The sequence below is a fragment of the Scyliorhinus canicula genome, chromosome 9 (assembly GCF_902713615.1).
Source record: "Scyliorhinus canicula chromosome 9, sScyCan1.1, whole genome shotgun sequence".
NCBI lineage: Eukaryota > Metazoa > Chordata > Chondrichthyes > Carcharhiniformes > Scyliorhinidae > Scyliorhinus > Scyliorhinus canicula.
Window position 1 is genome coordinate 189,476,248 of NC_052154.1, and position 25,277 is coordinate 189,501,524.

The following is a 25,277-nucleotide window of genomic DNA, read 5'->3' on the forward strand; positions in this document are numbered from 1 at the left end:
CCAAGGTCCCTTTGTTCTTCGGAACTGTCCAGTGTCATGCCTTTCATGGAATATCTCCTTTTCAAATTGCTCTTTCCAACGTCTATCGCCTCACACTTTTCAGGGTTAAATTCCATCAGCCGCTTTCCTGCCCATTTGACCATCCCGTCTGTATCTTCCTGTAACCCAAGACACTCAACCTCACTATTAACCACCCGGCTAATCTTTGAGCCATCTGCAAACTGTGGCATCTGCAAACTTACTGATCCTACCCCCACATAGTCATCCATGTCGGTTTAGATAAATGAAGAATAATAGGGGACAGTTCTCTGTGGTACGCTACTGGTCACTGGTTTCCAGTCACTGGAGCAGCCTTCTGTCATCACCCTCTGTCTCCTACAGGAAAAATAATTATGAATCTACCTTATCAAGCCACCCTTCATCCCATATGCATTTGCCTTCTTTATAAGTCTCCCATGTGGGATCTTGACATAGACTTTGCTGAAATCCATTTGAATAATTTCAACTGCACTACCCTCAGCTACATACCTGGTCACCTCCTCAAAAAATTCAATATTTGTCAGGCATGCCCTCCCCCAGACAAAGCCATGCTGACTATCCCTGATCAAACCTTGCCTCTCCAAGTGGAGGCAGATTATCTCCTTCAGAACTTTCTCCAATAGTTTCCCTACCACTGACCCATTTTCAATTGGCATTTTGTAATGAAGCAGGCGGAGTGAAAGCTACAGCTGGCAGACGCACAGGTACCAACCATAGACATGTGTAACCCGAGATGGACTGAGATGCCCTATCAACCCCCACCCACCCCACCCCCTCCACTGTAAGTATCTGACAATTGTCATTTTACCCTCGCCAACCTGATGACATTTAACACAAGTTATTTGGTCGATTCATGAATGGTATTGTCCATAAAGCAAACGACAATGGTCTTATTTGATGGTGAACACATATTTTCTTTCCAGAATAACTGATCATCTATGTAGATAAACATCAATGAGTTCCAATTGTTGCAGGTCCCAGTTAAAATTTCTAATCACTACTCTCAAAGTAGATAATTAATGGTGCCCCACACACACACACACATTATTATAATAATATTTCAACTCAACGGATACCTGCATCGGCAGAAATAGAATTGATGAACGTGGAGGCGTATATTCTGCAATATCTTTTTCAGAAACACTGGTAAATGTGCAGCGTCAAAGTTGCAATACCCTCTTCCATGGGACGCTGCCTCGTTCAGACAGGCATATGCTGTCCATGGTAATTCAATTTTAAATTGGCTCAAAGTCAGATCCTCAGGGCAAGCAGACGGCTGCAGTCTAACTAGGTAAAACACACTTTAAGAGTGCAGTCTAATGGCACGCCTTGAATAGTTAGGCCTCAGGGGCCAAATGACACGCTGCGAGAGGTCTTAATTCTGCTCAGGTATGCAGGGCTTACTCCTGCAGCTGCAGAAGAGACTCCCAAACTTGGCAACATTCGGTGGGGAAGGAAATCTTGAAAGGGAAAATTGTTTTTTGTTTTAATCTGACTGCAGAAGCCATCAAACCATAATAAACATTACGCCGGGGGCTTGAAACAGCTCTGTTTGATTTTAAGTAGACAAAATAAGAAGCCTTTAAGTGTAATAGGATCACATCTTATGAACCAGAAACATTTTGATACTCCACAGTTATGGAGACCAGGATTTCCTGGTTGTGGGCCATTCACACGCCATTCCCGCCAGTGGGAGGGGCCAGAAAATTCCAGCCAGTGACATCACCAAGCTTAGTCACTGCACCATGAATAGAAGGGCATGGTTGGTATGAATGCTGTCCTGTGTTAACACTTATTCCAACACAACCAGATAATATCGATTTACTGCTGCAGAGCGGTTAGAGTTTCACAGAGTGTCTGTGGAAATGTACTGAAGACAGTGGCCATCAATGAGATCTCACCAAAGTGTATTAGCTGACTTACCGTCACGTTTGCGATTAAGCTTTCTCCAACAACCAAGAATCATAAATGTCTTGCATTCATACACGGCCTTTCACAACATCAGAGCATCGCCATATGGTCATATTGCAATGTGCTCACAATCGGAACAGATGGGGCAGATGGCGACATTGTGGTAAGGCCTCTGTGCTAGTAATCCAAGGCAAAGGCTAACGCTCTGGGGTTTAAATCCCAACACGGTAGCTGGTGCAGCTTAAATTCAATTAATTAAACCTGGAATTGAAAGCTAGTCTCAGCAATAGTGAACCGGAACCTATCTGCATCACTGATGCACTTTGGGGAAGAAAATCTGCCGCCCTTTCCTGGTCTGGCCTACCGATCACTCCACACCCAAAGCAGCCTCTTATCTGCCCTCCAAAATGGTCCTGCAAGCCACTCAGTCCAAGGGCAATTAGGGCTGGGTAACAAATGCTGGGCCTTGACTGCGATGCCCACATCCCACGAAAAAAAACAACAAAAGAAACTCAGCAGCCATTTGTACACAGCAAGATCCCACTGACAGCAGTGATATGAATGACCAATCTGTTTGGGTGACGCTGGTTGAGGGATCAACGTTGGGCAGGAAAGCAAGAGCACTCTAATGTTCCTTTTCTGAATGTTGTGGATAGGGCCTCGAATGTCTCACTGGGAAAAGCAACTTGGATATTACAGACCTCAATCAGTGTGTCACAGAGGGGTAAGGGTGAGATATCTGCCCAACTCTGTACCACAGACAGAATGCTGGGCATTGAGAGGCTCAAAAGGCACTCGCACAAACCCCACCCCCCCTTTCTATTTTTAAAAAGGGGAAAAACTGGGTCTGATTTTGGTCTTGGTAGTGCCCTGATATTTATATAAAAGGACAATACAGAAACCAAAATCACAGCGCATCATCAGCCTGTTACCCTGGGTAACCCAAATATGCTGAATGGCCATTGGATCCTCCTCACCGGCCGCACCCCCTCCATGGTACACCCACCCACCCTACATGGGTGCAACTCCAGGTCGGGCTTTTGTACAGTTACCGATCGTATTTGCAGCTATGCAGGGAGAAGCTCCTGAAGCAGAGAAATAAATGATAGTTCAAACTAATTCTTAATATTCAAGAGTCTCTCTATGTATACTACACATCGTGAGAGGGATATGGTAGCACAGTTGCTTCACAGCTCCAGGGTCCCAGGTTCGATTCCCGGCTTGGGTCACTGCCTGTGCGGAGTCTGCACGTTCTCCCCGTGTCTGCGTGGGCATCCTCCGGGTGCTCTGATTTCCTCCCACAGTCCAAAGATGGGCAGGTTAAGTGGATTGGCCATGCTAAATTGCCCTGCGTGTCCAACAAAAAAAGGCAAGGTGGGTTTACTTGGTTACGAGAATAGGGTGGAGGCGTGGGCTTAAATAGATTGGTCTTTCCAAGAGCTGGTGCAGACTCGATGGGCCAAATGGCCTCCTTCTGCACTGCAAATTCTATGATACTTCTTATCAAGAATACTTATAGAGTGGGTTCTGTATGCTTCAATAACGATGCATTACGTGCTCACATGAACTTGGGATATCAATTATGCCGCTGGGATGATGACCAGCTATTTAATACAAACATGCAAATTAAAAGCAGGAGTAGGCCACTCGGCCCCTCTAGCCTGCTCCTCCATTCAATAAGATCACAGCCAATCTGAATGCAACCTCAACTCCAGATTCTTGCCCGCCCCGACAACCTTTCACCCCCTTGCTCAACAAGAATTCACCTACTTCTGCCTTAAAAATATTCCGCATCCACCACCTTTTCCACAGAATCCCTGCGGTGCAGAAGCAGGCCATTCGGCCCATCCAGTCTGCACCGACTCTCTGAAAGAGCACCCCACCCCGGCACACTCTCTCGCCCTGTCCCTATAACATCACCTAACCTGCGCATATTTGGACTTGTGGGAGGAAACCGGAGCACCCGGAGGCAACCCACACAGCCACGGGGAAAACATGCAGACTCCGCACAGACAGTCACCCAAACCCGGGTCCTTGGCATCGTGAAGCAGCAATGTTAACCATCATACCGTTCCAAAGACTCACAACCTTCAGAGAAAACAATTTCTTCCCATCCAAGTCTTAAATGGGATGACCCCTTATTTTTAAACAGTGACCCCTAGATTCTCCCAAAAGAGAAACATCCATTTCACGTCCACCTGTATTCTCGTTGTAACCCATGTGAGCCAAGAAACTAAATATACAGACAGAAGGGGCAGATGGGAAAAAGAAAATGAACGTGAACCAATGGAATGCAAAAGCTTTGAACAATCAACTTCCAAAGGGTTTCAGCCGAGATAGACTGTAGTCTTCCATCTCTCCCAGATTTTTAAGTGCACAATTTCTCAATCACCAATTACCTGCAGAACGGATGCCAATATGAAAAGCATGGTTCTTACCATTTTCTTATCTCCATCTTTGGGATCGTCCACATAGGAGAGGATGAAGTCGATTCTTCGGACCCCATCACAGAAGAAAATGGAGTCTTTGCTGTGGATATGTTTGTCAATCTGTGGAAGAAGCAGATTATCTACCATGACAAATTGGCCGGGAATTCTGGTCCAGACTTCAAGAATGTGAAAGTCAGAGCTGTAACGAGGTCACACGTGCCAATTATCCATTACACAGCAGGCAGCAGTTTACTTACAGAAGACAAACAGCTCAAAAGACCATGCACCCTTGTGCAACTAAAGCAACGGCATATACATTCGCCTGCTCCAGACGAAAGTATTTTCTGCACACAGAACTGGGAGACTCGTTCATTTTTAATTACTCTACGCAATCCCCTGCTTGCAATACAATGTAGCTATTCCTGTGCAACCAAACCACGGCAGCACTATATTCTTCATTGTCTAGTCTAGTGCATTTTCCAGATGGAGATTGAAAAGACCAGCCAGACAGCACACATTTTCAGACTTTGTAAAATTATTTAACATTGGCCTACGTCACAAAAATAGCTGATATGCGAGTAACCACATAAGCTTGGTGGAAGGCTATAATTAGAAAAAAAACAATATGAGTCATTGCATTGCGACAAGGTGGCACAGTGGTTAGCACTGCTACCTCACAGCGCCAGGGACTCGGGTTCAATTTCGGCCTTGGGTTCTGTCTGGAGTTTGTACGTTCTTCCCGTGACTGCGTGAGGTCCCTCCGGGTGCTCCGGTTTTCTCACACAAAGGAAATGAAATGAAAATCACTTATTGTCACAAGTAGGCTTCAAATTAAGTTACTGTGAAAAGCCCCTCGTCGCCACATTCCGGCGCCTGTTCAGGGAGGCTGGTACGGCAAAAGATGCGCAGGTTAGGTGGATTGGCGACGCTAAATTGCCCCTTAGTGTTCAGGTTAGGTGGGGTTATGGGGCCTAGGTAGGGTGCTCTTTCAGAGGGTCGGTGCAGACCCGATGGGCTGAATGGCCTCTTTCTGCACTTTAGGAGTTCTGTGGCTTGAACCACTAAAGTCCTTTGGAAAGGGGAACTGCCTAATCTAACAGCTCACAGGGAACAACTCTAATCGGCACACTATCAGAATGCCCAGGGGTGAACAATAGCCAATGCCTTTCACCATATCCATGCCTTCCAATCCCGAAAGGAGCTTTTAAAAGGACAATTTAAGGTGCTGTGTAGATAATAGTTTACTTTAGAAGTTAGCTGCCTGAGGAAGAGCATTCGAGGACCAGGATCTCAAACCCAAGGCTAAGGATATGGTTTAATGGGAGACAGTCATCCCTATGTTCCTGTATGCTCCAGAGCCGACCTACAGCAAGCAACCCAAAATACTGGAGAAATACCATCAGCAAGGCCTTGCAGGATCCTCTAAATCCATTGGCAAAGAAGGCAGTCCAACCACAATATTCTCTCCTCAGTCAACTAGCCTAGCCTGGAGGCATTAATCATTAAAAGCAGCTCCTCTGGGCATCACATTTCAATCAACTCCTCACTGAGTTTGAGGATATGGCTGAGGTACTAAATGGATATTTTGCTTCTATCTTTACCAAAACAGAAGAAGGTCACAATGGCCCAGTTGAAAATGTGGGTGTTGAGCAACTAAACAGTGTCGTGATAGACAAAGAAAAGGTGCTAAAAAGGTTGGCAGCACTCCATGTGGAGAAGTCGCCAGGACCGGATGGGATGCATCCCAGATTGCGGAAAGAGGTAAGGGAACAAACAGCGGAGCCGTTGACAGAGATTTTCCAGGTCCCTCTGAACACAGGATTAGTCCCGGGGACTGGAGGATTGCAAATGTGATGCCGCTGTTTAAGAAAGGGGAAAAGGATAACCCAAGAAACAACAGACCTGCCAGCTTGATATCAATAGTGGGAAAACTGATGGAGGCCATAATATGGGATGAGATAAATATGCACTTAGAAAAAAATAAGTTAATGCTTAACAGTCAACATGGCTTTGTCAAGGGCAGGTAATGTCTGACAAATACAAGCGAGGTGACAGGCAGTAGATGAGGGTCGTGCTGTGGATGTTGTATATTTGGACTTTCAGAATGCATTCGATACAGTGCCACATGGCAGGCTGGTTAGAAAATTAGAAATGTTTGGGATGATGTGTCCTTGGCAGATAGGATTAGAAATTGGCTAAGAGATAGGAAACAGGGTAGGTATAGATGGGCATTTCGCAGACTGGAGATGAGTTGAAAGTGGTGTTCTCCAGGGCTCAATGTTGGGACCCTTGCCTTTTGTGATTGATGAAAACAATTTAAAGATGGGTGTTGAGGGCACAATCTCTAAGTTTGTGGATGATACGAAGATCGGAAGAATAGTGAATTGTGAGGATGATGGAGAGCGACTTCAGAGGGACATTGACAAGTTGGCCAAGTGGGCAGTCACCTGGCAGATGATCTTCAATGCAGCAAAATGTGAGGTAATGCATTTTAGTAGAAGAAACATGGGGAGATAATATAGGCTCAATGGTACAATATTGAGGGGAGTACAGGAGCAGAGGGACCTCAGGGTTCAAGGGGATAATTCTGAGAGTGGCCAGGCAAGTTGAAACAGTTGTTAAATGTCCGCCCATGGCACAGTGGTTAGCACTGCTACCTACGGCACTGAGGTGCAGTAGTTAGCACTGGGACTGCGGCGTGGAGGACCCGGGTTCGAATCCCGGCCCCGGGACATTCTCCCAATGTCTGCGTGGGTTTCACCCCCACAACCCAAAGCTGTGCAGGTTAATAATAATAATAAAAAAGGTGGATTGGCAACGCTAAATTGCCCCTGAATTGGAAAAAGAATAATTGGGTCCTCTAAATTTATTTTTAAAAAAGAAACAGTTGTTCCGAAGGTTTATAGGATCCTTTGGTTTATAAATAGAGGCATACAGTATAAAAGCAAGGAAGTGAAGCTACAGCATTACAAATCATTAGTCAGAACACATTTGAACTATTGGGCGCGGTTTAATGGGAACAAAACGCAGAAAATGACCCTGCCATCAAATGGGACTTGGTTTTTTTTGGCCTCGGTGAGGGACGACCTGCTGAGGTCGCACTTCCCTTAATTTCCTGCACTGCCGAGCTCAGCTCCTCAGTGCAGGAAGAGATCGGGTCGCCATTTTTAAATACTGCCCCGAACCCTCGATCATCCCACCACAGCCTCCGGACCACCTCAACGTTCCAACTTCCTTGTTAGCGGATCGTTGTGCCCAGGTGGCAGGAGAAACAGGGTACCACCCCGCCCACAGCCTGTCCACACGGGGGTCTCCGATGGCCCGCCAGGTGCCGTCATGCCTGGTCCACCAGTGCTAGACGGCAAGGTCTCCCAGGTCCATGAGTTAATTCTGAGGCCTTAGGAGAACCGTCTTCCTGGGTGCATCCATCTCCCCTTAAATGCAACAATGCTAACACTTTCAACATCTCTATTCTGTGGTGAGCATGCGTTTTCTTTGGAACATTCTACATTTCCTGTGCAAGACATTCATCCTAAGTTGTTTATTGAATTCTTAGCCGTTATCTAACGTTCACACTATCTTACTCTGGCCTTGTCCACAAGCGGAAATGGTCTCTTCACATCAATCCTCACGAACTGCTTAATAATTCTAAAAGATCTCTTATCAGATCTCATCGTCTTCTTGCTCCCCCCTAAAGTAAACGGCCCCGCACCCTGCTTAAATCTGCTGACAGTCAACCCTTCTCAATGTTCGCAACATCTCTGTAAATCCAACCTGATGGACCATCAATTCACACGAGTCGAGTTGTAGAAGAGAACAGTGGTTTTAATAAGCTAAGAAGTATGCCTGCCTGCTGCTGCTCCCGCACTGAGAGCTGGCCACAGGTCTGCCAATTATATACCTCCCCCGAGGGGCGGAGCCAACAGAAGCATCAACGCAACAACAGTAAGTAACAGTGAATAAGAACAACAGTGAACATATATACAGTGGAGAATAACAGTGGGACGAATAACAAATGTCGGTAAATATATATATAGTAGCAATACATGGTTCACCACACACCCCACACTTTCTGTGGTGCTTCAGCATCCTTTTTGTAGAATGGGCACTTGCATTGTGCACAATTCTCCAAGTGTGTGTCATGATATGCAGACACATTCAATAATATACAGCCAGGCACAGACAAGCAGCTAATGGACACAGTGAACAGGACATGACCAATAAGCAGGCAGGACACTCAGGGGTGGGATCTGACTATAAAAGACACAAGGCACTCACACTGCACCTCTTTCCACTGATGAACATCTAGAGAGTCAGTCAAGGGTGTTGTTACAATCTCACACCTCCACCACGTGGCTAAGAGCTAGTCTGGTTCAGTCAGACAGAGTAACCACACTTAAGTTAGCAGAGAGTCGAACTCACAGAGAATTGTGCTAACTGTTCTATTGGTTCAATAAACCTGATTGGACTAACTTCAAGGTCTGGAGTATCTTTTTGATCTAAGCTGCATCCAGTTGCAGCCAGTGTTATACCAATGTACCTAACGCGACAGTGTGGACTGACAAAAGTTCCTTGTAAATGTAACACCACAGTACTTCCTTGCTTTTGTGCCCTATCCTTTAGCATGGGTCAAACAAGGAAAGCAATTCTGCTGTTTTGATGCAGCCTAATGCAGTTGAGTCTCGGATTTAAGATGACTGTTCCTTGGGGAAATTGGATTATGTATTCTACTGTCTGCTTCACACAATGTTACTTCACAAAATAAACCCAATGCCTTTCTAAACTAATCCGTCACCTGTATTATATACAGGTAGGAACAAACGTGCACAGCAGCCACACATCATTCTGACATGGAACTGCATCTCCGTTCCTCCACCTTTTCATTCAGCCGTAGCCAGACCGTGCACATACCGTGCCCATTGGTCAGATATAGTTTCATCTCTTTATTCAGACCCTTTCCACAGCAAGCAGGGTTGTATAAGAAGTCCTCAAAAGATAAATCACCTGGTAGGGCAATCCTGATTCAGGGGTGAAACACATCGCTTTTCGCTTCATGCTTGATTTTAGGGGAAATGTTAGGATTTGGACCTAGAGCAGGGGTGCTACAAGTGTCCCACGTCGCTAGAAACTGTCTCACATGAATTTTAATTTGTACAAAGCGCAAGTATAATCTTAGTTTAATTGATTACAGATAAGGTACTGTGTTAATAATAGTGTGTATCAGACATTCACGTCACATGGAGCGGATATAATCTGACACATTATTAGGGCAAACATGCTAATAATAATGATCTTTATTATTGTCACAAGTAGCCTTACATTAACACTGCAATGAAGTTACTGTGATGATCCCCTAGTCGCCACATTCCGGCGCCTGTTCGGGTACACGGAGGGAGAATTCAGAATGCCCAATTCACCTAACAGCCCGTCTTTCGAGACTTGTGGAAGGAAACCAGAGCACCCGGGGGAAACCCACGCAGACACGGGGAGAACGTGCAGACTCCGCACAGACAGTGACCCAAGCCGGGAATCGAACCTGGGACCCTGATGCTATGAAGCAACAGTGCTAACCACTGTGCTACCGTGCCACCCACATATGATCAATGACACATCATCAACCATAAATATTTACTCCCTCCACCAGTAGTGCAGTGTGACCACAGTGTATACTACCCAAGGGATACATTACCACAACTCATCAAGGTTTCTTTGACAGGCCCTCACAAATCTGTGAACTTCATAATGTTAGCACATCGTTGGGAACACCTCCAAGTTCCCCTTCAAAATCCCACCATCCTACCTTGCATATATATTGCCTTTACTTCACTGAACCAAATTTATTGGGCTATCTACCCAATGGCAGTACGGGAATACCGTCAGCTCATTGGCGGCAATGGTTCAGGAGACTCGCCACCACTTTCTCAAGGGCAGCTAGGAATGGACAATAAATGCTGGCATTCCTATATCCAGAGTGTTCATCCAAAAAAGATGCCAAATATTGCCGAAGTTGGTAGGTGCTTTAACCACACGTACACCATAGCTAAGAATAGGCTGGTGAAAGAGAGAGCAGTGGGGTGACTGTTTTAAAATAAGGGGAGGCCCTTTGAAGACAGAGATGGGGAAATATTTCTTCTCCCAGAGGTTTGAGAGTCTTCAGAACGCTTTCTCAAAAGGTGATTGAGGAAGGGTCTTAAAATATCTTTCAGGCAGAAAAATATAGAATCTTGGTAAGCAAAGGGGTGAAAGGTTATCGGGGGGAGGGGGGTTAGGCAGGAAAATTAAGTTTTGTTAAAAATTTAGAGTACCCAATTATTTTTTCCATGAAGACATGGGGAGAATGTGCAAACTCCACACAGACAGTGAACCAGGGCCGGGATTCGAACCCGGGTCCTCAGCGCCGTAGGCAGCAATGCTAACCACTGTGCCACCATGCTTCCCTAGGAAAATTAAGTTGCCGTTAGAATTAGATCAGCCGTGATCTTATTGAATGGTGGAGCATGAGAGGCCGACTCCTAATTCATATGTCTGCATGAGTTTTTAATATTTATACAGCACCTGCCACAATTTCCGCACCTTAGAGCTCTAGACAGCTAAGCATTTTTCGAAATGTCAGATCTATTGTGATGTACGGTAGCACAGTGATCAGCACAGTTGCTTCACAGCTTCAGGGTCCCAGGTTCGATTCCCGGCTTGGGTCACTGCCTGTGCGGAGTCTGCAAGTTCTCCTCGTGTCTGGGTGGGTTTCCTCCGGGTGCTCCGGTTTCCTCCCACAGTCCACACATGTGCAGGTTAGTTGGATTGGCCATACTAAATTGCCCTCAGTGTCCAAAAAAGGTTAGTTGGGGTTACGGGGACAGGGTGGAGGTGTGGGGGTAGGTGAGGTGTGGGCTTGGGTAGGGTGCTCTTATCATTCGATGGGCCAAATGGCCTCCTTCTGCACTGTAAATTCTATGTAGGAGCTGTAGCAGCCAATTTGCACTAAACAATAACTCCTCATCAGTGAGATTACAAAGAAATAATCTGATTTTGAAAATGCTGGTTGAGTGTTACATATATGTTCACCTGCTCTCCTTCATATCGAGCCACCCACTCGAGAAGGGAGACAGGGCCTCGTCTGAAGTGTCGGCCGACATCTTGTGTTCAAGATTCTGGAGCGGATCTCAAAGCCGCAGCCTTGTGTCAGAGGCAAAAGTAACACCACTGACACACAGCAAAATGATCTCTTCAATGAACTTAACTACCCCTGCACTCAACTCACCAAATACTCAGCTACCTCCGAGGCATTTCAGAAGTAACAGGTGTGTGTTTGTGTTGTGTGCAACAGTTGTTTATGCTTGAAGTAGTTGTCTTGATTTGTGCTGATTTATCTTGGCTTGGGCCTGTACTTACTGAGCCGCTGCCATCTGTGCTCAGGAGGAAACAGGCATTTGCTTGGAAATAGGAGGGTACCATGGAAACGATGACTCAGCACAGATATTCCACAGAGCAGAACTGCCAAGGCCACACTCATTCAAACACTGAGCTGAACCTTTAGGAAATGCTCCTATAGTGACTAATCTACATACCGCCAGCACCATAAACCATCTTACTCACACAAACCTATATTAAGGATTTCAACACTAACATATTTTTCTTGACAAGTTTTATAAAAGGATCCTGCTTTCGCAAGATTACGCTTCAACTTTTTTTAAAAAAGTTTGTAATTACCTAATTGTCCCAAGCTCCTCCTGTCTCTCTCCTTAGAAGCATAGCATGCCTACAGTGCAGAAGGAGGCCATTCGGCCCATCGAGTCTTCACCAACCCTCTGAAAGAACATATCCACTCTTGCCAGCATTTAGAACACATCAAAGACTCACTTTTTACCAAGGTCCACTCACCCACCCTGACCCCATAACCCCAGCTAACCTTTTGGACACTAAGGGGCAATTTTAACGTGGCCGATCCACCTAACATGCGCATCTTTGGATTGTGGGAGGAAACTGGAGCACCCAGAGGAAATCCACGCAGACACGGGGAGAAATTGCAAACCACACAGACAGTCACCCGAGGTGAGAATTGAACCTGTGCCCCTGGCGCTGCGAGACAGCAGTGCTACCCACTGTCCCAACGTGTCCCCCCCCCCCCCCCCCCCCCCCCGCCCCAGTGAAGCAGTGAATCTTTGCTGTGTTCTAAATGCTGTCAAGAATGGATGGGGCAGTTCCTTCAATCTCCTATTGCTTAAAAAGAGCTAAAAACATTGTTTTATTATATCTTAAACAGTATAAATTTTTTTTAAAAATCACTTCATTTGCTAGAATCACAATATTACCAATTAAAACTTCAAACCTCATATTGGCTTTGATCAGGTTAAACTAACAGTTTTGCACCACTTTACTTTCATCTTGGTGGATGAAAGGATTTACTTCTGGTAGTGCAGTGGTATTGTTATTGAACTAGCAACCCAGAGGGATGGCCCAATAATGTGGAACGAGGTTTATATTGCACAATGGTGGTAAGAGAACATGATTTTGAGTTAAAGGAAAACCTGTGACTAAAAGACTGGCAATCAGGGAAAGGTCTCACAAAACTGCCAAAAGGTCGAAAAACCCAACTGATTCACCCACACCCTATTGTGTTCACAGTATCACAATTACTTATCCCAGCTGGAGGCAGAAACTCGAGTAAAGTATCCATCGATGTTTAACTCCAGGATACATAAAACGGAAGCACATACAAACAGTCCAATTCATCACAGCTGATGTCACTTTCCATTTCCCACTATACTGGCACAGCGCTGCAGACATTCAAAGGTCTAGCAATAACCAAAGACCTAAACAATGCGAGGTGAATGAAAAATCAGGTAGGTAAATAGGATTTGCAAATCGCTTTTGTTTTTATTCTAAGCATTTGCGTTGCCTTTCAAAATGCCTTTTTTTTTCCTCCAGGGTACAGCACATCACAGATATCAATAGCAGAGTGATTTAATGAACTGGGTTCATAAAAAGGGCTGGTTTAGCTCACTGGGCTAAATCACTGGCTTTTAAAGCAGACCAAGCAGGCCAGCAGCACGGTTCGATTCCCGTACCAGCCTCCCCGAACAGGCGCCGGAATGTGGCGACTACGGGCTTTTCACAGGAACTTCATTGAAGCCTACTCGTGACAACTGCACATCAATTTGCTTATAACTGATTGAAGGTGCAATGCGTTGCAACAGCTGTTGTCATTTATTTTCTCAGTCTCAACTGAATTTGAATAACATTTAAATAATCGAGGCAACCCGGAAAAACAGGACGTTCACACTGGGAAAGAAAAAAGAACAGTGTGTATGAATCATCCATCTCCAGTTGACACTCACCCAGTCACCGATGCTTCACTTTTAACATCATTGTGAAACAGCACAGTCTGAGCTATTTGAAGAAAGAATATTGCTGTATTCCAAGCCACCACCCCTTAAGGAGGCAGAAGAATGGCGACAATGGGAGAGAACGGGAGGCAGAGGAAGCCAGAGTTATTGGGAGGATGATACAGAGACAGGGGAGAGCAGGTTTGAAGGAATTTTAACTTGAAGGACTTGGGAGGTCAATGTGGGTCAATGGGCAGTGAGGTATGATGGGTGAGCAGGACTTGTTGCTCGGTGGGTGAGCTGAGGTTTATTAAGGGTGGACTAAAGAATCCCGTCAGGAGATCATTTTGCACCAGTCGAATTTGGGGGTGACAAGGAGGCAAAGCCATCAGGCAGGTAGATGGAGTGCTCTTTACAATAGAAAGGATGTAGGGTCAGAATCTCAGCTTGTGATCAAACAGGTCACCAGAGATGTAAACAAATAGGTCAAACTGAATCTATGGGCGCGATTCAATAACATTATTGGGGCCGGCGCGGAACCGGACGCATCGGGTGAATCCCGTAAGAGTCCCAAATCGGGCTCCAGTGAGTCACCCGACTCGCTCTGCCCGGCAGGATCTGGATCTCTCTGGACATGATCCAGATCACCATAGTTAAATACTCGGACGCTGCTTTCACCCGGTGCTCTGGAACCGACGGCCATGTCTGTGAGACCTCGGCCAGGCGCCGTTTCGCACTGGTTTCCACAAATGTGGACCAGGAATGATGGCACCTCAGATAGTTTTGCAGGCCATTAGAGATCCCTGGATGGACAGAGACAGGGAATGGTGGTGCCCTGACACATCCCCGGCACCCTCAGCATGGCACCCTGGCAGTGCCACCCTGACATTGTCAGAATACCCAGTGGGCACTGCAAGGGTGCAAGGTAGGCAGCACCAAAGTGCCCATTTGGCACTACTGGGGGCCCTTTCTCATGAGCTGATCGTACAGTCACCATGCTGCCGCAAGTAAAATTCATTGGTCAAGGTAAAATCGACAGCTTCAAGGATTGGATTGAGTCCAACCGGGGTGGGCTGCTGATTTTTGGAATAACTGCTGCACCTGAAACAATGTAAAGTAGAGTGATTTTTACATTTATCCAAATCACTCTCCCTCGTACGTTGACCGAGCTTGGAAAGTAAAGCCGTCTTAACCAGAGTTGATGTGTCCGTGGGTCTTTGTGTTTAGCTGAGCTGTAACTAAGAGGGAGGATCCCATGTTAAAAACCAGCTCAATACTCAGTCCCTGAAAACGCTCCGACATGAACATTTCCTGGGCCTGCTTCCAGAGTTCACGATGGAGACCTCCGGCTTCCCTAGATCCCGGAGCATCACAACAGTGGGCTGGGGGGGGCGGGGGGGGGGGGGGGGGGGTCCATCTACATATGGATCTTCCAGATATGGTATCTTGGAGTGGGTCTATCTTCTGACCTCAGAATATTCCTGCAGGTCAGCTTCTTCCTCAGGAGGTCCGTCTTCTGGCCTGAGTGAGCCCAGAGATCCACCTTCTTCCCTCAAGTGGGTCAGTGATGTTTTCAATATGGCTCCTGGGTCATTGTGATGGAGGAAACTGAGTCAGTAGCTTAGTCCATAATCAAACATAACACAGTCAGGTTTGCCAGCCCGATGAGGGGTTTCGGGAAACAGTGAAGATAATGTTGTCAAAATATAACGTTGATGAAGAGGAGTTTTTTTCAAATTTGTTGATGGGATGTGGTGTCGCTGGCTAGGCCAGCATTTATTGCCCATTCCTAATTGCCCCTGAGAAGGTGCCTTGAACTGCTACAGTCCATGTGATATAGGTACACCCACTGTGCTGTTTTGAAGGGAATTCCAGGAGCTTGACCCATGACAGTAAATTTCCAAGTCAGGATGGTGTGTGGCTTGGAAGGGAACTTCCAGGTGGTGGTGTTCCCATGTGTCTGCTGCCCGGGTCGTTCTAGGTCAGTGTTTCACAAACTTATTTTCCCGGGACCCACTTTTGCCAAATGGCCAACCTTCAGGACCCTCGCCTGCCGACCTTCGTGACCCACGCTGACCGACCTTCGCGGGCCTGTTTGGTTCTCACAATTTCACTCCAATCAGGTTCCCGGGTAGAGAGGGCAATGCGCATATCAGGCGCGGACCAGTTCCTTCGTGCTGTCTTCATCTCTGTCTTCACTTTTGTGAGGATGGTAAATCCAACCTCACAGATGTAGGTCATCGCAAAGTGCAGAAGCAACAAAATGCTTGTTTTACTCAGCGCTGGATGCTCCTCGGAGGTACCACTGCAGAATGCTGACAGCCTCATGGGCTTGTGGCATGTTTTTAACTATGCTGTCGTAGGTGAAGTGCAGAAGTTGTTTCTTCATTTGGAGTCAACTCCAAGTTAATAATTGACTCTGGGGTCTCAAATGCAAAAGTATTTTTCACCCACCGCTTCTCTTTCAAAATCTTAAACTTCTCTGGAAAGTAGTGACAAAAACTGTTGATTCATAACAGGATATGGACATCGCTGGCAAGATCACCATTTTGCTGCCCATCCTTAATTGCCCCATGAAGGTGGTGGTGAGCCAATGTTTTGAACGCTACAGTCCATGTGGTGTAGGTCCAGCCGCAATTCAATTAGGGAGGGAACGCCAGATTTTTGACCCAGCGATAGTGACGGCTGTCAGTGGGACTGTAAATTCTCACTGGCCAAAGGCCAGAATATTTCAGCCATGCTATTTCTTCCCTTTGGGGAATCGTGGGTGTGGTAGTCACCACTGATGTATTATACTGTATATATATGGGTTTTACGGTAAGGCCTCTGTACTACTGGTACGAGGGTAGATCCCTGCCTGCTGGCTCTGCCCAGTAGGCGGAGTATAAATGTGTGTGCTCCCCGTACAGCAGGCATTTCGTCAGCTGCTGTAGGAGGCCACACATCGCTGTGTAATAAAGCCTCGATTACATTCTACTCTCGTCTCGTCATAATTGATAGTGCATCAATGAGGAAGTGGTGGGAGGATTCACGAGCTGATTATCAGCCCGTTGAACCACGTTATGAGCGCTCCCTCCGAGATCAACCATTCCTGGAGTTCTAGTGCAGAGGTAGTGACGCTGCCACTGCGCCACTAGATTTCCTTTTCGCCAAGGTGTTTCACAGAAGCGTCATAAAACAAAGTGTGACACCGAGAAGGATGACTAAACGGTTGGTCAAAGAGTTTAGGAAATTTCTTAAAGGACAAAAACGAGGGGAGTGGTGTCGGGATGAAATTCCAGAATTTGGGGCCTCAGCAACATGAAGGCACGGCCATTAGAGGTGGAGCGATTGTGATGGGAATGCACAAGAGACCAGAATTAGAGGAACGTGCAGATATCTCGGAGGGTCGTGGGGTTGTGACAGAGGTAGGGAGGAGTGAGGCAATGGAGGGATTTGAATAAGAGGATGAGAATTTTAACATCGTTGCTTGACTGGGAGCCAGTATGGGTAAACCGACAAGAGGGGTGTTGGGGAAAGGGACATGCTGCTAGTTAAGAGATGGGCACCAGAAGTTTAGATGATGCCATGTTGATGGAGGGGAAAGTGTGGAGAGGGTTAAGTTGAGTCCCGGAGGTAATAAAGGCATAGGTGAGGGTGTCAACAACAGATGAGGCAGAGGGTGAAGGGAAGTCCAGCAATGTAACAGAGATGGATATAGGCAATCTTCATAGATTCTCCCCCTTTACTAAACATTTGGGCAGGATTTTCCATCCCGTCTATCTGTGCTCAACTATTTCCTCCTTAAAATTCCGCAGTTCCTTCCTTTGTTCTGAACACTCCTTTTAATTTCACATCTTGGGACAAGCTATCGATCATCCTCCTTAATCTTTCCACCCTCACCTTGGCGGACAATTTGTTTCACCTTCTGCCTTGGTGAAGTGACTTTTGGAGGTTTTATTTTCTGCCTTATAGGCTGTTGTATAATTGCAAACCACCGCTGTTGTTCGTTAAACAAAATTACACGCCAACCAGCAAGATGGAGCCGAGTGAACGTTCCCTCTGGAAATACTGACACGAGAGGGGGTGTGGGCCAATGAGCTAAACAAGAGCCAAAGCTTCACAATGTCAAATCTTCAGGAATAACCTTCTCGGTTTCGACGGCGTCACTTTCTCCCATAAGTGGAATCCCACAATTCCTGCATTCTGGATTTGACTCACATTGCCCAGCATCCATCTATATATGGCAGTGGGCCTCACGCTGATGAGAGCCTTTTGACATATGAATCGAAAATTTCACATGTCCCGAGTTCTTCCATCTTCCAACAGGTGTATCCATTGAAAACTCTGACAAAACTAGGCCAATTGCAAATCGAGAAGGTGGTTTAATTTGCAAAATAATTATGACTGGAAAAAGCACCTTCAGCACATTCCATAATGAAACACATTCACCGTTTACTTGCTTTTCTCAGTTCAGCTTCTTGCTCCACTTTATTTCTCAGCATAGCCCTATAATAACCTATCTTCTTGCAGCCAGTGTAAGGTCATCCATTTTGGACCACAAAAGGATAGAGCAAGGTATTGTCTAAATGGGGAGAGATTAAGTACAGTGGGTGTCCAAAGAGACTTTGGGGTTCAGGTCCATAGATCTTTAAAATACTACGAACAAGTGCAGAAAGTTAGAAAAAGGCTAATGGAATGGTAGCCTTTATAATCCTTATTATTGTTACATTAACACTGCAATGAAGTTACTGTGAAAAGCCCCTAGTCGCCACACTCCGGCGCCTGTTCGGGTCTATGGAGGGAGAATTCAGAATGTCCAATTCACCTAACAAGCACGTCTTTCGGGACTTGCGGGAGAAAACCAGAGCCCGCCCGGAGGAAACCCACGCAGACACAAGGAGAATGTACAAACTCACAGACAATGACCCAAGCCGAGCTAGAGGATTGGAGTATCAAGGCACAGGGGTTATGTTGCAGCTTTACAAAACCCAGATGAGACCCCAACTTGGATTCTCCCCATGTGTGCGTGGGTTTTACCCCCACAACCCAAAAGACGTGCAGGTCAGGTGGATTGGCCATGCTAAATTGCCTCTTAATTGGGAAAAAGATAATAATTGGGTACTCTAAATTTAGAAACAAAAATTAAAAAAATAGGCCCCACTTGGAGTCGCTGTGAACAGTTCTGGGCACCACACTTTAGGAAGGATATTTTGGCCTTGGAGGGAGTGTAACATAGTTTTACAAAAATGATACCTGGAATGCAGGGGTTAAGTTTCGAGGAGAGATGACAAATTAGGCCTGTTTTCGCTAAGATTAAAAGGTGATCTGATCGAAGTATTCAAGATATGGGCAGCACGATAGCACAAGTGGCTAACACTGTAGCTTCACAGCACCAGGGTCCCAGGTTCGATTCCCCATTGGGTCACTGTCTATGCGGAGTCTGCACGTTCTCCCTGTGTCTACGTGGATTTACTCCGGGTGCTCTGGTTTCCTGGCCACAGTCCAAAGACATGCAGGTTAGGTACATTGACCGTGCGATATTGTCCTTAGTGACCAAAAAAGGTTAGGAGTTATTGGGTACGGGGATAGGGTGGAATTGAAGGCTTAAGTGGGTCGGTGCAGACTTGATGGGCCAAATGGCCTCCTTCTGCACTGTATGTTCTATGTTCTATATTAACAGGGAAAGACAGGGTAGATAAAGATAAACTGTTTCTACTGGTTGGAGAGTCTAAAACTAGAGGGCATAGTCTAAAAATTAGGGCCAGACCATTCAGGAAAGATGTTGGGAAGAACTTCTTCACTCAAAGGGTGGGAGAGGTTTGGAACTCGCTCCCACACACAGCAGCTGAAACTAGAACAGTTGTTAATTTTAAATCTGAGAAAGATTCCTGTTCAGTAAATATATTAACGGATATGGGCCAAAGGCAGGTATATGGAGTTAGGTCACAGCTCAGCCATGATCTCATTAAATGGCCTACTCCTGTTCCGATGTTCCTTGCCTTTGTTGTATCTGATTGAACTTTAGTGGGCAGGATTTCCTGGCTGTTCCCGCTGGCGTGATGTTCTTGTCCTGCCAACGGCGACCCCTGCCCCAGGTTCCCCAGCAGCAGGTGGTGCAAACAACAAGAAACTCAGCAAGACCGGAACATCCCATAATCGTCTGATGGTGGGCCACCTCCACGGCCGCAAACCATGCCACGAGGCGGACCAAAAATCCCGCCCAGTGTTTCTAACTTTATTGTGGGATTGGTCACAGCATCAGGTCCAAACAACCGGTCAATGCAGCAATAGACATCATCGGCTGGATTGTGGCAATTGAGGGGGTGTCCCGATGCCAGGGTCAAATGCATGGCCACACGGACAGGTGGCAGGATTTGCTCAGGAATCTTCCCATCTGGCAATGAGCAACCACTGGGTCCCAATTGTCTCAATCCCTCCTCCAGCATTCTGCTCAGGTTAGCCACCATCTCCCTGGGCAAGATGCAGCTTTCAGAAACAATAGCTTTCTGACACTTCTGTGATGCTAAGCCTCTGCTAACAAGGTTGTACCTTGTCAAATATCAGCCTTTCTTATTGCCCCTATATACCCTCCTCTTTGCATCCCATCTCAGCATCATGACGCTGGTGCTCTTCCGGCAGTTGTAGCCCCGATCCATTTGACTAAACCTGTCTCTCTTTCTCTCTCCCCCAATATTCACCTCTGTGGAGGAGTCAAACATCTAATTGTAGGTGTCCTTTTGATAATGGAGCCCTTGAGGCTCAATGCGTCTCAACAATTTAGTGCTGCTAACACTCGCTGCAGTGGACCAGGGAGACACCCTTCTACCAATTGCCCTTGGCTATTGCCCAACACCCTCAATACCCCCCCAAATCATTGCTGATTTGAACATCGGCCAGCCTGGTCAACAACACAGCCGTGCTCAGTGGCTGTCACCTCCAGCCAACACTCACCTGTTGCTGAGCTCTCGCGTCCTTTGAGCAGTCGAGCCACCGACACTCCCTGGAACACCTTCACCCCATGAAAACTATTGAACTTCCTTCAAAATCACTCTTGACTGGCTGATTAACAACCTCAATTACCTTCCCACCGCCATGGAGGTCTGCCCCGATGGGCTCCCCATTATTTGAAGGGCACCCCCTTCTCCAAGCCGTCATTGGGTCGGGATTTTAACTCATTCAAAACCCATCCCCTCACAGAATTAAGATACGACCAGCACGTCTGACTCTTCATCTATAACCCCTGGCCCTGCTCTTCTGTGAGCACAGCTCCCGTTTAACTGCAAAATCTTATCTTAAAATTGCACAATAGCATGGTGGAATATTACAGAATCACGAAACATGAGCAATGTTACAAATCAAAATAGGCACACGCTGTTCACAAGCACAAACAGAAGCTGTTTGTAACACAAAGCCAGAGTTTCAGCTTAATCTAGAATCGGCTTCACATACCATCCCCAAGCTGATTTCTCTTTTCTCTCCTCTGCAAGGCCATTTTTGCAAATTGATGACAACAAAATAATTCAGAAAATTCAGCAGAGCCTTTTTCTTTAGCGAAAGGAAGGACATATATATGTGGGGAAATCAGGATTAGTGATCGGTATTGGGAAATTGATGAAATGGAAGGTCGATAAATCCCCAGGGCCTGATAATCTACATCCCAGAGCACTTAAGGAAGTGGCTCATGAAATAGTAGCTCATGAAATAGTGGATGCATTGGTGGTCAGATTCCAGGATTTTATAGACTCTGGAATACTCCTGCAGATTGGAGGGTAGCTATTGTAATTCCATGATTTAAAAAGGGAGGTAAAGGGAAAACAGGGAATTATAGACCAGTAAACCCAACGTCGGTAGTGGGGAAAATGCTAGAATTCATTTTATAGCCGAGCACATGGAAAACAGTGGTAAAATTGAACAGATTCAGCCTGGATTTATGAAAGGGAAATCATATTTGACAAATCTACTGGAATTCTTCAATGCTATAACTAGTAGAGAGGTGATGAGGGGGAGTCAGTGGATGTGATATATTTGGGCTTTCAGCAGGCTTTCGACAAAATCCCACAAAAGTGCATAAAATTAAATTGCACGGGATTAGGAGTAGTGTGTTGAGATGGATAGAAAACTGGGTGGCAAACAGGAAACAGTTGGAATTAACTGGTCTTTTTCAAAATGGCAGTCGGTGACCAGTGGAGTACCGCAGGGATCGATGCTGTGGCCCCAGCTATTCACAATATAGATTAATGATTTAGATGAGGGAACAAAATGTAATATCTCCAAATTTGCAGATGACACAAAGGTGGGTGGGAGGGTGAGCTGTGAGGAGGATGCAGAGATCCTTCAGTGTGATTTGGACAGTCTGAGTGAGGAAATGCATGTGGATAAAGGCAAGGTTATCCACTTTAGTGGAAAAAACAGGAAGGCAGATTATTATCTGAATGGCTATTAATTAGGAGAAGGGAATGTGCAATGTGACCTGGGTGTCCTCGTACATCAGTCACTGAAGGTAAACACACAGGTACAGCAGGCAGTAAAGAGGGCAAATGGCATATTGGCCTTCATAGCAAGAGGATTTGAGGATCGGAATAGAGATGTTTTGCTGAAATCATATGGTGAGGCCACACCTGGAATATTGTGTGCAGTTTTGGTCTCCTTACCTGAGGAAGGATGTTCCTGCTCTAGAGAGAGTGCAGCGAAGCTTTACCAGACTGATTCCTGGGATGACAGGACTGATGTATGAGGAGGGATTGAGTCAGTTGGGATTATATTTGCTGACGTTCAGAAGAATGAGGTGATCTCATATAGATCTGTAAAATTCTAACAGGATTAGACAGGGTAGATGCAGGAAGGGTGTTCCCGATGGTGGGGATGTCCAAAACTGGGGGTCATAGTCTAAGGATACGGGGTAAACCTTTTAGGAATGAGATGAGGGGAAATTTATTCACCCAGGGAGCGGGGAATCTGTGGAATTCTCTACTACGCGAATCAGTTGAGGCCAAAACATTGGGACAATAACTGATGTAACAATAATCCTTTCATCAGTTCAGGAAGGAGCTAGGCAGGTTTTTGTCCAATGGTTCGTTTGAAATACACCCAGGGAATTGTGCATAGGAACCCAAGCAGACAAGGGGAGAACTGCACACAGACAGTCACCCGAGGCAAAAATCAAACCCAGGACCCTGGAGCTGTGAAACAGCAGTGCTAACCACTGTGCCGGCCCATAACTATTTCAAAAGAGTGCACCACTGGATACCAGACCCTTCGCCAAGGGCTCAGCCCGAACTCTGCTTCAACTGTGTAAGTGCATCTTGCAGCCAAAGCATGCAGCAAAACCTTTGTCCAGCACTGACACTGCAGTTGTGTTGCACCTCCTGTTCCCATTGTCATCACTGAGCCTTGAATGTTATTCTCATGTCTCGGGAGGCCCTGCAATATCTGCCTGATATTCTTGGGTGGAAAATAAGAAAATGTTATTCCCGACTCACCTTTAAGCTCCCAAAGTCTCACTCTCCATTGAAAATGTTCTCAGTTCATTCCATTTAATCCATACTATACTGTGATCTATTCTCTTCTGAAGCTTCTTCCCCTGCCCCTTCTAATCACCAAGTTTTAAATCCTAGTCCCTTTACCTGCTCCTTATATCTGTACTGCACTTATGCAGAGCTGTATCTCACTATAGCCTTTTCCAATTTATTCATTCCCGGCCTTCAAACAGCCGAACTCCTCTTTAACGTCTTTTCTTCCAACAAGGCATTTCAACAATCCGGGAATGTTTAAAATTTAAGCATGGGCTTACCCTATTTATTTATTTGTCTTGTTTCTTCTTCCACCCTCTTGTTATTCCTAGTCATGTGGTCCTGCATTGAAGTCTCTCCAATGATATTTACACTTTCTATGTTATAATGAAGGTATTTTCAGTCTTCGCATTGCCAGCAAATGTCAAATGGTGGAAGCATGCGCTAGTGCGTCAGGCTCCTCGGAATGTGAGGAAAAGCACGCACACACACACATGTACACACAGTCGAATGTCACTATCGGCTAATTTCTTCACTCAGCAATCTTGGTGAGGAACAGATTTTGCATGGAATACTTGCCAGGAAATACTGCATGCTCACTTTCCGCTTATTAAATACCCAGCGTGTGGAAAATCAAGGTTTGCTGGCTGAGGATTAGCTGAACACCACATTCTTTTGTGGTATGTGGGTGTCACTGGCTGGGCCAGCATTTATTGCCCATGGCTAATTGCCCTCGAGGGGGCATTTTAAGAGTCAAGCACATTGCTGCAGATCTGGAGACACACGTAGGTCGGACTGGGTGAGGATGGCAGATTTACTTCCCGAAAGGGACATTCGTGAACCAGATGTTTTTTTTTTTCTAAAACGATAATGACCATGGTCATCGGTAGACTTTTAATTCCAGATTTTTATTGAATTCAAATTTCACCATCTGCCAGGGTGATTGGGGTAAGTCAGCCTTTCTGATTCAAAACAGTTCCTCTGCCCACAAAGTTAGCGAGCAATTCCATCAGCTCTTGAATGAAAACATGTATTTGCACACGGGAAACCGTGAGCATGCTCAGTTGGGCACTGTCGTTTAAGCCATACACTAATAAGCACATACACTACTCCATTGTAAACTTTCCAAACTCCAGCAAACACTTGCATTGATTCCCATACCCTTAGTGAATACCCCATCACCCAGCACAACATGTGTGCAGAATGTAGAAAAGATATCACGCAGTTGTAGAATCTTTCGCGTCAGATAGTCTGGTAAAATGACCGTTCTCCAAACATGCAAATACAATTACCCTAGACTCAAGCAACTTGCCCCAGTTTCAAGGTATTATTTGGTACGCAGAATATTTTGATAGACGAGCAAGACTTTTACTGAAGCGGTTTGCAGCTGGGGTTAAATGGCATGGCAACTGTAAGAGAACCTTGCTCCAAAACAAGCTCCACACCATTAGACAGCAATATAACCTCTAATCAGTGCCAAAAGAAAGAATGACAAAAGAAACATTAATGGAGGAATAGAAAACATGGGTTTACCCACACACCACCAATTTGTGGCTGCATGAAGCTAGAAGTCTGTTAAAGTACCTGGATAATTTAACACAAATTTATCATTTGTAATTCGCAATTGCATTTTCAAAGTCTCAATTTCCTCTGCCAACCCCCAGAGGGGCTGGTTTAGCTCACTGGGCTAAATCGCCGACTTTTAAAGCAGGCCAGCAGCATGGTTCGATTCCCGTACCAGCCTCCCCGGACAGGCGCCGGAATGTGGCGACTAGGGGCTTTTCACAATAACTTCATTGAAGCCTACTTGTGACAATAAGCGATTTTCATTTTCATTTCATGAAGCATGGCAATTCTGAATCAATACAATCAGATTATCATTCTTCTTCCAAGGACTTTTCGGTCCAAACAAAATAAAATTAGGCAGGAAATGGGACAGAGTTAATGGTGTTCTGCAGGATCTTGACTCTAACCACTTGAAATTAATAAAATATCATGGCACAGCCAGATAATCCAATCAAGTGATTACTCACTCCACGGATCAATTTGGAAGGAGAAACATTCCCCTTGTTAAAAACAAGAGC

General features: G+C 45.8%; 1 protein-coding gene across 9 annotated transcripts in view; it reads right to left on the minus strand.

Annotated features, from left to right (window-relative positions):
• The window catches only part of ano5a (anoctamin 5a), a 202,902-nt gene that overhangs the window by 92,012 nt on the left and 85,613 nt on the right, over positions 1–25,277 (minus strand). For 6 of the 9 annotated variants that reach the window (XM_038808344.1, XM_038808342.1, XM_038808340.1 and 3 more), the window contains one exon: positions 4,389–4,499. The exons of the other annotated variants lie outside the window; for them this stretch is intronic. In XM_038808344.1, the coding sequence (XP_038664272.1) occupies positions 4,389–4,499 (111 nt within the window). The remainder of the gene's footprint in view (positions 1–4,388; positions 4,500–25,277) is intronic. 9 annotated transcript variants of the gene reach the window in all.